The 13,627-nt window shown below is 41.8% G+C and overlaps 1 protein-coding gene across 1 annotated transcript; it reads right to left on the bottom strand.

The window, feature by feature from the left end:
- Positions 1 to 146: 146 nt before the first annotated feature.
- Positions 147 to 12,573, bottom strand: LOC105927231 (probable G-protein coupled receptor 141). The gene is given in 4 exon segments (XM_012863880.3): positions 147 to 631; positions 633 to 1,404; positions 2,528 to 2,672; positions 12,257 to 12,573. Coding segments are annotated over 2 exon segments (909 nt in total). The 5' UTR covers position 1,404; positions 2,528 to 2,672; positions 12,257 to 12,573; the 3' UTR covers positions 147 to 493.
- Between the last annotated feature and the right edge of the window lie 1,054 nt (positions 12,574 to 13,627).

Genomic DNA, 13,627 nt, shown 5'->3' with positions numbered 1-13,627 from the left:
ATGCACAGGGAGAACATGCAAACTCCAGGCAGAAAGACCCAGGGCAAGGGTAGGACTCGAACCCAGGACCTTCCTGCTGTACGGCAACAGCTATTTATTATTATTATTATCATTAATTATCATTATTATCATTATTACTATTTTGCTTTGTTTTTTGACAGCATTTAATTTTTTCCAACAAAGTTCATACATTTCTGCTTTTTTTTCATAAACACAGCTAACTGGGAATAGCCTTCCTTTGCCACAGCTATCAAGCAACATTAAAATAATAATTTAGAAAAAGGACATCATCACATGGCATAAGATTTGTGACACATTAATGTAAGACAGAGGATCGTATTTTGGCATTAAATAAATCTTACAAATTATTTTTGATAAGAAAAAAAAAAAATACGACCACAAAAAAAAAAACATTAAATAGCAACAACACATGTTGACTTTGTATCAGTTTGTCTCCGGCACGCGCATCCACAGTTAACCGCAGAGACTTTGTTCACACAGACCTTCTTCTAAAGCATAAATAAAACGTTCTCTTCCCCAAGAAAGTGAGCATGTCCAAACAGTTGAACGTGGTCAGGCTCAGCAAGACCTCGTTGACATTTTCCAGACGAGGGTGCCCGATGTAGTAGAGGCCTGAAAATGTGGTAGGGAACGAAGCAGACCAGCATGATCAGCGTGAAGCAGAGGCTCTTCATCTGGGCCCCGAAGTCTTGCTGAAAGGTGCATCCCTGGCGATCCTTGCTGTATAAAACCCACAGGACGTTGGCCTGTAGGGCCGTCAACAAAACCGCCACCACTATCACCATCGTGCTCAGTATGTAGTTCAGCACTTTGGCAGACGTCATGCTTTCTGCAAATCTGAAGCAATGCGTGGAATTGTCGTCCTGCGTTCTTTTGCCGTAATGAAAAAAGATGACGCAGGGGGTCACGATGAGCACGATCACCCACATCGCTACGCTGCCGACGAGCGCGTGCATTCGGCCCAAGGCCTCCACCTGCCTGATTCTGCAGTAGTGCGGCCACAGGCGGGTGATGAGGATGATCATGTAGAGCAGAAAGGACATGTACATGTGGATGTGGATCATGCTGCTCACCACCTTACACCATTCGAGGCCCAGGGTCCACTTGCTGGTGGCGTAGTAGTAAAGCCTGAAGGGCACGGTCAGGAGGAAGATGAAGTGGGCAAAAATTAAATTGAACACGGTAATGGAGGTGGCGGAGGCGGCGCTGGACTTCAGGATGTGCATCATCAGGCTCAGGCTGACGGTGCCGCACAGGAAAACTATTGAGTAGATGACCAGGAGGGTGACTTGAAAATCTGGGGATCGCTCTTGGGTGCTCGATGTGGAGTTTGTGGCGTTCATGGAGGTGAACGGTTGGGGCTGGGTCGCAGTGGAGTTCATCCTAAAGAGAGACGGATATAGGGAGAAGAGGGAAGGGCATCCATTGTCAGAGACGGTATGGGAGTAGGTGAGAGTAGAAATAAAAAAGGGCAGTGTTACAAAGAAGAAGAAGAAAAGAAGACAACACGTCAATGACAGCTATTTAATAACCTTTTCTACAGTGTTTAGACCGACAATATAGGAACCGACAATTTAGGAAGTTAATCAGCTATGTCATCCTGCTCATATAACATTTGAAGAAGGCACAAATACAGCCGAGCTTTTCCTCGCATTTCAGGTACTTTGCTGCATTAGATTTATAATCCCTTGCCTCAAAATCTTTTGTTATTTTCGCTGTGCTCTTTGGATCGTAATGTGCAAATAAGTTTAATCCCCCCCTGGATGCGGTTCGTGTTTCTGCATTTTATATAATTGGAACATTTTTGTAATTTGTTTGTTCTCAGCCGGATGTCTGCCTTCATGTCCAGGTGGCCTTCCTGTACGGTTCAGCTTTTTTTTACTTTTTTTTTTTATATATATATTCACTGGCAGACCCACTTCTGTTCTCTACCTGCGCCACGGTGCAGATGCATCTCATTTCTCAAAAAGAAAAGAAGGTGTTACTTTCTACGGCCTAGCTTTTGCAGTTAGATGGCGTAAAGCGTATCTGATCATCTTACTTCTGCCTCAGTTGTTACAGCTTATCACCGTCGGTACGTTTATTGGATTTACTCGAAACCTTTTGAAGATTTTGCTGAACTGTACGAGTTCACGGGACTTTAAATAGTTAAGTACTTAAAGGCGTACTCGGCTCTCTGTTGAGGAAACGGTCTGTCTTGTAACCCCACTTCACAGTAACCTACAGCAAGCCTTGGTCCTACTGGAACAATCAAACTATCTAACATGTAAGTTAGAGCTGGCACCTTGTTGTCCATTCAGTTTCAGTCAAACCAATAGAATAAAAGCGGCAACAAGTCACTCCAAATGCCAAACAAACATTAATTACAACAACAAGAAAATGGATTTAATTCTGAAGGCTATTTTAGAAAATGTGTGTAGTTTATTCATTAATAGAGAGAACCAAGTCACGACCTCCTGGTGAGCACACAGAGTTGACGAAACGTAAACTTTATCGGCAGACTTACTTTGTGGTCAAAGAAGCTCTGGCTGCTGGCTGTTCTCGAGGGTCCAAGCAAAACTGTAAACGCCGTCTCTATCTCACATCCCACCCGAGCGCCGAAAGCGAGTTTCCACAAAGTCAGCGAGCATGAAGCCACCTCCACAAAAGTGCTGTCACAAAAAAAAAAACAAAAGGGTCTAACGGTGCGCTTAGGCCAATGCTACCGCATGTGTTCCTGTCAGGAACGTTTTGCATATTGCCTCTGCTCTGTTTGAAACAGGAGGTGACTTCATGTCAGCGTAACCACAGGACTGGTAGCTTCCTTCTTTCAGCCACCCCTCTGGGTGAACTCCGCTGTTCGATTTGTTTGAACAAGATGAAGCACAGCGTTTGAAAACTGAATTACGCTGCACGCAGAGAAAGTCCCGTTCGCAGAGGGTAAAGATATCCCTCTAATGTCTGTCCAGCTTCCTTAGCACAAGCACAAAACCTCTGACTAACCGCTGCATTTTTAGTGACGCGGCGGCGTAACGGCCTACATCTAAACAAACATGCATCTCTGAAGAGAGTCTTGTAAAAATGACCTGAGTTAGTCTCCTCAGAGTTCACTGAACGCTGTGTAGTAGACTGTTGCATTGCTAATTAACACATAGAGAGAAGTGTATCAGGATGTGACAGTGCGAGTAGCGATGTTGACATATGTGTCAGTTTATAAATATTGTACACAGCAACAAGCAATAAAAAAAGGTTTTCTTAAGATGGGTTCGACACAAACTGGTTACCCCCTGGCTCTTAAAGCTTAAATAACACGCAATTTTTGAGCAGATTTTACAAATGTATTGGTCATTTTAAACAAAAGTGTTATTATTTTTATTATTATACAGTTGTTTTGTAATGTTGCACAACATCGATCGTTGCTGTTTGGCTGTTTCTTTTAAATCTGGATGTCCATCCGTCCATGAATCAGAAAATGGGTTCAGCTCAGGGTTTGTGGGGGACTTTTTGGACTGTGGGAGGGAGGGAGATGGAAAACCCGAGGCAACAGTGCAAGCCGTGGTTGCACCGCGTCAAAAATGCAAAGCTAGTCTGTCCATGTGTGTTCACTCATCACCATAACTGTTTGCATCTAATTATTTATTGCAAAAAATAGACATTTGGTCTTGCGGATGTTTTGCCATGCAAAAACCTGCAGCACTTCTGTCAGGTGGAAAGGTTAAAAAAAAAAAAGGTTAAAAAGAAAACAGCTGGACTTCAGAAGAACCAAAGTCCAGTTTAGTATTTTAACCTTTTTCGGATTTAACTTCAAGTCCTTCGGTAAAGGTTTTACTAATGCCTGATAATCATTAGTCCACTAAAAGGTTGACTTTCAGTTCAACTTCAGCTTTTGCTCAGCTGCACATATTTATCAAGCTTATTTTTGAAGTTACTTTCTGTTTTGAACCCAAAACAGGATCTCCACACCACATACTCTTGAAGGTTGACTCGTTTTTATATAATGTCTAAGGGGCAAGAGTTACCCTGAGTTTCTGTTAAGAAAAGACAACGTTATTTATTTCACGTCAGCAGCAACAGTCGCCTCTGGTCGGTATGGCCAGTCGACTTTTGCTACTGATGAAATTCCACTACATTAATTACATTCCTAGATATTATCAAATAAACTTTATTTTGCAGTTTACATGCACAGTAAGTCACTATTTACATAAAAATAACAATTGTGACTTTTCAGCCAGCCACAGCAACGATATTGCTGCATGCCTTTTGCAAAGATGTCGTTTAATGACTGCATGTGGAGACTCTGTGAAAGATGAAGCTCTTAACGTCTGCACATTTAGTTTAGGTGTTACTCGAAGCTAATGATGATGAAATTTGAAAGCTACATTTGATGAACCCTTTAAGTTGTTGTACTTTTGAGGTTTTTTTTTAGACTTCTTGCTTGTTTTTGTTTTCATTACGCTTATTTCTTTGCATTTTAGTCTTTCCAGTTTACAACACAACAGCATATGAGTCCAGTACTGACGTCTCATCACCGGTTGCCTCCTCAGGTTCGAGATGATTTTAGGGTCTTGCTCTTCCATTCCTACTGGCATCCTGATCCTGCAGTGACCTAACCTGACTATCGACAGATGGATGTCATTCTGCAGAGCTCCACACGGCTCCACACATCCATCTGTCTGTGGAATCACTGCTAATGAGAGGGATTTCAATACCACATAAAATGGACAAGCCAATCATATGCAAGGATTTTTGATAAGGCCCCTCCTTCTGAAATACATCTCCAATTGAACAATCCCAGATGTATGTGTGGAGCTCGGCGGTACTACATCCATCCTGCAAGAGTCAGGTTAGCAATCACCACCCGGCCTGTACAACCTCCGTTGTGGAACGTCCCGCCAGACCTGGAACCGCACCTCTGCTTATCACTGACCACCACAATCAGAATAGCTTTACATACGATCCACTCCTTTAAAGATGGTTCATACGGCAGGATTTTTAGCCCGATTTTCCCCCTCCAATCTCCTCCTGTATAAGAACCTGACAAGCTAAGCTAAAGACCCACTTGTTAACCCAATGCTATGTCTTAAATTTATAAATGTTTTATTGCTTCTAGTGGTGGTTCCATTTTGTTTTATTTGATTTAAATTGTATTATTTTATTCTGTATCGTCTTATTTCTTTTAGTAACTAGAAGTTACTTATTACTTATTTTCCAGTAACTAGTAGGGCTGGGCAATAAGGCATGAAAATAAAATGTCAGATTTCATTACACCCAATCCGATTAATTGATTTCACAAAAATAAATTAAAGAAATAATTTTAAAAACTTGCTTTTACGTCCAGCCTTTTGTCTGGGAGTTGACCTGAATTCAAAGTGCAACTAAATACAGGCTGTGAAACATGCCTGTAAAACAAGATGGCGGCCGTCCCGTTGTAGACAGTGAAATATAACAAAATGTTTGCTGCTAATGGTACTACACATCAGTTAAGAACACACTTCACTTCACTTGTGTAACTTTAAGCACGTTTTTTTAAAGTAAATGAGTAAATTAAAGTGCCTCATATTATGGTAAAAAAAAAAGTTTCCTCTTTACAATATTTTGAAAATCTATTTCCCTTAACATATATTCAGCATTGTATGCTGTTCTCTTCATGGAAGCTTAATGAGTGCATTGGCAAAATAAAATCCAGATTTTCCAAAGATCTTAAATTGTATTGTTGAATGAATCGATTAAATCAATTTATTACCCAACCCTAGTGACTAGTAACTACTAGTTTTTTTTTTATCTTCTAGTGATAGTAGCAGAATTAGACAAACAGCAAGATTTAGTTCAGGAGTTCCCAAACTTTTCAGCCTGAGAACACCAAAATACCAGCGCCAGAGCCTGCCAACCCCATTTTGGCAAATTGGATTTATTTTCTGTTGGAGATTATGAGAAAGTCATGAAATCATGACAATGAAGTAATATTTTTGCAAGAACCTTCACAGAAAAGTGTAGCCTTCCCCCTGCATAAAAATGAGGACTTTGGGGGAATCTTGTAAAGTTATATTTTGATATGTTTCACAAATATGGAAATGCAAAATCTTTAGCACCAACTCATCTCACGATTTGATGCTCTCATGGTAACTCTGGGAGAGTTTCAGAGATCCACAGAAGTGGGAGAATCTGTTGAAGGTTGTGCTGTTGAAAGTCAGAGAATCAACAAATCCGGGTGGAAGAGTGACAGAATGAGAACTTTCCTTCGTCAGGGACTAGTAAACTAGTCAGAGTTGATTGGGGAAGGTAATCCTGGAGGAGACCCTGCTAAACGCTGTAAAAGACTGTGAATGGGGTCAAAGTTCTTCTTCCTGAAGGTCAACATTTCTAAACAAACAAATCTACAAGGCAATGGGTATGGTCAACGGTCCTCATTCCTGGTCCTCAAGATTCGGTGGCCTGGAACTTTCAGATGTCTACCTGGTCCTACATGGCTGAATCAAATGGCTGAAGTACCTCCTCAGTCTGCAGTCAAGTTCACCAGAGTCCTGCTAATGACCTGATTATTTGACTCAGGTGTGTTGAAGCAGAGTAACAAATAAAAGTTGCAGGAACCAGGCCCTCGAGGACCAGAACTGAGGACCACTGGTTAAGATCAAATCATATCCTTATGTTATATAATAATCCACTCAGGACCTGAAGCCAACTGAGAATACAAGGCAAGACATATTTTTGCACACATTCTCCATCCAATCTGATTGAACTTTACCTATTTTTGAGAAAAGAGGTGTAAATACTTTCGCGAAGCACTGTGTTTGGCCATTGTAGCAGATTAACGTATTATGAATCCAATACTAATTCTAGTATGGGTTATACAAGGACTTCCTTTGTTTTTCGCAAAGTTTAGCATGTGTAAGACCCACAAATAATGTTAGCTTTAAAACTGTCTAGATCCATCCATCTATCCATCCATCCCTCCATCTATCCATTGTCTTCTACTTATCCAAGATCGATTGCAGGGATAACAGGTCCAGGAGGGAAACCTATCAATGATATATGACGTTGCATTTTCAGTAGTTGGAAATTACAGTTGCATCAACATAAAAAGATGTTGAGCACAACCTGACACAAATGACCCAAGTTTGGCCATAATTTGGCTGTAACATACCAGGCAGACAGAACAAAATCATCTTCTGTGTCCCTGTCCCAGAGCCTTTTTCTCTGATTTTAGGTAGCTTGATTTTGAACTTTACTCCTACTTTCCAAGATGCCTGCATCTTTTCTAACTTGTACCCACACATTCCTAAACTGTAGAAATACATTAGGTTACATTACAAACAAACAATATCACGTCAGAAATAACGCTAAAATATGGCCAAAGTGCCAGATAGAAAACTTTTTTTTGTTTTACCAAATACTGGCATTAGTTTTTTTGGTTTTTTTGTTGTTGTTTTTTTTAGTTTGACCGTCTTTTGGGGAAGGTCTTGTTGCAAGTCATGCATTAAATTAACCTAGTTTGGGAAAATATCCATCAGTTAGCATACCTTTATAATGTAGGAGCCTGCTGGAGTGGGTTAATACACCACTAGCACTGACCTTGTAATTCCTCTGTCACATATTGGCTGAGAGCTGGCCTGGGAATTAAAAACACACTCCAGCAAAGAGCCACATGAGGAAATTTGTTAGACTGCGGCATGGGCCCAGTCAGCAAAGCCATATTGTGAAGGAATGAATACCTACCACCAGCCAGTGATTTAGTCAGTGTTTGTGGAATAAAGTGTCCCAAAGAGGCACTAACATCTGGGCTTTGCTTTCTGTCCATTACTTCCCATGTTCACCAATTGTTCTATTTGCTTCCAGCAAGCCAACTACAACATTCAGAGACAAGAAGCATTAAACTTTATCAACAAATTCCAAATTTCTCACCTAAAACAGTGTTTGCCAAAGCTGTTACTAAAGTCGAAGGCCTCGTCAGGCTTTTAAGCTTTGCACAAAGTACTGGTATAGCATTGTTAGTTTATTTTCTCTGCTTTGATTAGTAATTTGTGCTTCACTGTGAAATCCAAAACAAGTTTACAAGAGTTCTGACTTTTGACTTCCAATGTAAATTTATAGCCGCGTGTTTTTAAGATGGGAGAAGATAAAGATAAGATGTTGTTCCTATAGGGTTTGTAACAAATATAAATTTGACTATTAGGATGTCAATGTCTTAGACACAGCTTTGACATTTATGACAGTTTATATCACAGGGAGAGCCTTATCATTTAGCTCATGGGACACTAAAAAGAACTCCAAAAGTTCTGAGTTATACAAAGGGTTTGCTTGTTTAATAGAAAAAAAGAATAAAAAATGCATTTTCACAAGTTTCCTTTGAAACTAGTAATACAATTATTGATTAAAGTAATAAAGTCTTACATATCTGAAGAGACCATCTGATCATGTTAATGATAGCTCACATTTATTACCATGTACTTAAGTCTTAACAGTTCGTATGAAGAAGAAATTATGGACAATTTCTTTAGTTTTGCAGAGATTATAATTTCATCAACATTTTCAGGAAATTAACTCCCGTCTTTAAACCCTGACACATTTACACTCAATAGCTTTTCAGCTATTCAGTACCCCCCATAGGACCCCCCAAGGGGATCCTGTGGGGATCCTGTGGGGGGTACTCCGGAAGTATGGAGTACCGGGCCCTTTAATAAGGGCTGTTTGGTCTCTGTATGACCGTTGTATGGACAGAATTTCTAGGCACAGCCAAGGTGTTGAGGGGATCCGTTTTGGTGGCCTTAGGATTGTGTCTCTGCTATTTGCAGACAACGTCGTCCTATTAGCTTCATCAGGGCATGATCTACAGCTCTCCCTAGAGCGGTTTACAGCCGAGTGCGAAGCAGCCAGGATGAAGATCAGTGCCTCTAAATCCGAGACCATGGTCCTGAGCCGGAAAAGGGTAGAGTGCCTTCTCCGGGTTGGGGAGAATGTGCTGCCCCTAGTGGAGGAGTTCAAGTATCTTGGGGTCTTGTTCACGAATGAGGGGAGGATGGAACGGGAGATCGACAGGCGGATTGGTGTGGCGTCTGCTGTGAAGCGGGCGCTGTACCGATCCGTTGTGGTGAAGAGAGAGCTGAGCCAAAAGGCAAAGCGCTCGATTTACCGGTCGATCTACGTTCCTACCCTCATCTATGGTCACGAGCTTTGGGTCATGACCGAAAGACCGAGATCCCGGATACAAGCGGCTGAAATGAGTTTTTTCCGTAGTGTGTCTGGGCTCTCCCTTAGAGATAGGGTGAGGAGCTCAGTCATCCGGGGAGGACTCAGAGTAGAGCCGCTGCTCCTCCACGTCGTTAACGTCCACGTAGGAGCCAGTTGAGGTGGCTCGGGCATCTGGTCAGGATGCCTCCTGGACGCCTCCCTGGTGAGGTGTTCCAGGCACGTCCCACCGGGAGGAGACCCAGAGGGAGACCCAGGACACGCTGGAGGGAATATGTCTCTCGGCTGGCCTGGGAACACCTTGGGATTCCCCCGGAGGAGCTGGCCCAAGTGGCCGGGGAGAGGGACGTCTGGGCCTCCCTACTGAAGCTGCTACCCCCACGACCCGACCCCGGATAAGCGGAAGATGATGGATGGATGGATGGATGGATGGAGGGATGGAGGGATGGATGGATGGAGCTTTTCAGAAATTTTGTATTCAGTGTTGTCATGAGTTTGTTTCTTCAAAATGGTTAGAAGGAATCAATGCATGAATGTGCCAAACCTTTTGACAGCTGACTGAAAGCAAAAATTAATTAATAATTTTTGGACGCGCAATCAATAGTTAGCACAAGGCTTCAATTGCTTCAACTAGTAAGTTAACCACTGATCATGCCCCAAATCTGGGTGTACTTACAGACTCAGAGCTAATCAGAATCAGAAATACTTTAAACTAAACCTTCAGAGGCATTCAAAGACAATTACAAAGTTGGCCTTCTATCACCTGAAGAACGTTTCCAGGATTAAAGGACTAATGTCTCAGCAGGATCTGGAAAAACTAATTGATGCATTTATTTTTAGTCAAATTGATTACAGCAACAGTGTTTCTACAGGTCTGCCTAAAAAGTGGATCAGACAGCTGCTGCCTGCGTCCTCACTAAGACTAAGAAAGTAGAGCACATCACCCCAGTTCTAAAGTCCTTACACTGGCTCCCTGTATCTCAGAAAATAGACTTTAAAATCCTTCTGTTAGTCTATAAATCCCTGAATGGCTTAGCACCTAAATACATCACAGACTTGTTATCAGTGTATCAACCCTCCAGAACACTAAGGTCTCATGCCTAAAACTTACTCTGCATACCCAGAACCAGAACCAAACACAGAGAAGCAGCATTTAGTTCTTATACTACATACTTACCTGGAACAAACTCCCAGAGAACTGTAAAAGTTACTTTAAATCAAGGTTAAAAACCTATGTATTTAGAAATGCCTTTGAATGTTAACGTTGAGGTTTGCAGTTCAGCTCATGTTAGATCTTAACCTACTGCTACTATTCCACTGTGATGTACTTTCCTCTGTAACATTTTCTTTTCTTATGTTCTGTTCATGTACAGCACTTTGTATTTTCTTGTTACTGAACTATGCTATACAAATAAACGTGCCTCACCATTTTCAAATCTACATGCAAAAGGCATTGTTTACAAAAAAAACTGTCATAGAGCTCAAAGCTTTTTATTGCTATTTTCTAGTCAACGGGGGTTCCTTGCCCTGTTGGTTATATCGCTGACCTAAGATTTTTTTTAAAGATGAAAGGCAAGTGAATTACCCATGCCAGTGTTACACCATTATGTTTCCATTATAATTTGCCTCTCGTGTCTCATGCTGTTTCAGTCTGGAAGTCTAAACTGCTCTCAGTATGAAACTTTTTTCTTTTTAAAACGTGAATGCACACAAAATGTTACATATATTTATCTACAGGAGCCCATTCCCTCAACCTGAACATAGTCCTCATCTTTAACGGCTTTAACTTCAACGACTTTAACAGCTTTTACTGTAGATTTAAAAAAGCTGCCATTCACACCTCCGACCAACTCATCATTGCACTCTGTGAACCTCAACCCATACAACGCGTCAGTGGTAGGGGGCCAACAATTGAATTTCCAGACCCAATACCAGCAACTGTGACGTCTGTTTAGGTACGTCTATTTGGCTTTTTGTCAGCGGAATGAAAACGTCATCATACAATCCATGAAATCTCTCATCGTCGTAATCGTAAACACGCCCCACATGGCACACTTTATGTTGAAACAGTCTATGAAATGGCCTCGTGGTCGATTACATTGTCATCAGGGGTGTTCATGTTTGTCTAAAGTTGGATGTGTGTGAAGGTGAGATACGATGTGACTGTCTAATTAGAGCGGGAAGATTACCTTTACAGCTTTAGAAATAAGCTATTTTAGATCTGTTTTTTGGGATAAGCGCTATCATAATTTTTAACATAGGGCTGTAATAATATATATTTTTTGTAATAGCTATAATTCTATGCAGATTCTGCAGGTTTCTTCCTCATGTTTGGTTCGTTTTGCGACAGGAGAGCACAGCCTCACCTGCCTTTCTACTAATACTGCTTTCTTTCCGCTCACTTTGAGGCCTCTACATTTAAGCTGATCTACACATAGTTTCTCAATTAAAGCATGTTGAAATGAAGCTCCCCAGATGTTGTCATCTTCCAAAATCATTGGTTCTAAATTTGTGCTCTGTTTGTCAGAACATTCGGGCAACTCAAGCTTTAGTCTCCGATGTTTGAGCACAACTGATGTCATTCGCAATCAACCCTATCCTTACGTGGATCTTCAACAAGTCTGTATAGTTATGTGATGTTCCCTTCATACTTCAGACGGATCCCCATGAAGTCCTTTTAGTGACTGGTGCTGAAGCATCCGTAGGTCATCACAGGTCCCCAGCTGGACCCCTACAGTTTGCTTACCAGGAAAACAAGCCAGTAGATGATACAGTCTACCTGGGATTACACTTCCTGCATCCTGCATCACCTCAATCACTTAAGGACTTGTGCCAGGATCCAGTTTTTTGGACTTCAGCTCAAGCCCTCAAGATTAACAATGCCCACTCCATCAGAAGCTCACCCAACTCAGTGCGAGCCTTCGCCTCTCAGTGGATCACCAGCTTCCTGACTGACCGGCAGCAGCAGGTGAGCCAGATAGCATCTTCTCCTGCCCAAGAATCATCAGCCCTGGCACCCTCAGGGTTGTGTTTTCCTCTGACACCTCTTGTTCCTGTATACAAATGACTGCACCCTGTGAAGTCTGTGGACGATACCACAGTCATTGGTCCAATCCAGGATCTGCAGACAGGCTGAAGGTGGACTGGGCCGGTCCAGTGGTGGGGTCAGAACCACCTGAAGCTTAAAGATTTAGTGGACGATCTTCTCTCGGCTTCACGTTCCGGTCGGATCATCTTGGTGGTCCCACATGCCAATCATTGTGACGTGCTCACCTAACGCCAGTGTGCGTGCTCATTTCTTGCTAGTTTAACATCTAATGTTTATGTATCCAGTTAGCTTCAGTTTCAGGTGATCATTGTGTCACTGCTGCTCTCACCATATACTTTGAAAATGGCAGAGAGTAACAGGAAGCAGACTGTCTTACAAGGCTGCCATCCTCTTTAAAAAAAAAAAAAAAGAGGAAGGCCTCAGAAGAAAGAAATAAGACCAGAGTGGATTTGGAAGATTCTTTCACCCAATGGAGCAAGAGAAGGTTGCATGGCCTTGTGCATGCAATTATTCAAAAAGTGACTTGGGCGTTTCTTACCTACATTTCTGGAAAAATCGTCCACTATACCTTAACTTGCTCAAGACTGTGGAGATGACATTGGACTTCTGGAGAACATTCCCCACACTGCCTCCCCTCATCATCCTCAACAACACCGTCTGCTGTGGATCATTTCTGGTTCATAGGAGCCACCCTTTCTCGGGCCCTGAGATGGTCCTCACATGTAAACCCTGTTTGGAAGAAGCCCCAAGAGAAACTGTACTTCCTGCAGCAACTCAAGAAGTACAACCTTCCACAGGACCTGCTGGCCGTCTTGGGCACTGCCATCATTCAGTCTCCTGTGTTTGTCCATCACTGTGTGGTTTGGCTCATCCACAAATGACCAAACTGCAACAAGCATTTAGGAGGATCATTGAAGATGACCTTTCCTCCATCCAGGACTTGTACAGGTCTAGGGTCAGAAAAAGGATAGCTAACATCTCATCATTGATGAAAACAGTCAGAATGCCCACAGTGATACTATATATATATATATATATATATATATATATATATATATATATAGAGAGAGAGAGAGAGAGAGAGAGAGAGAGAGAGAGAGAGATTCTATTTTTCATTTTTTTCTATTTTTCATTTTTATATATTTGATTTTAAAATGTCTTCATTGAAAGAAAAGTGTAATAGAAGTCAAATTCCTTGTTTGTAAGCACAAACTTAAACCTGATTCTTCCTATTTCTCCATCCCACTAGCCTGGATGTGGCTTTCCTTGAATAGCTCTCCAGCATCAATGCATCTGATGGCATATGCAATGCGATCAACAACCAAGCAAAGCTGCCATAGATTTAAAACAAATGTTTCCCTTTATAGTCCCAGAGAGGAGACAATTTCTCTCTGC

This window comes from Fundulus heteroclitus, chromosome 21, assembly GCF_011125445.2.
Source record: "Fundulus heteroclitus isolate FHET01 chromosome 21, MU-UCD_Fhet_4.1, whole genome shotgun sequence".
NCBI lineage: Eukaryota > Metazoa > Chordata > Actinopteri > Cyprinodontiformes > Fundulidae > Fundulus > Fundulus heteroclitus.
The sequence above is the reverse complement of the archived record's forward strand: the minus strand, read 5'-3'. Positions and strand labels throughout refer to the sequence as shown.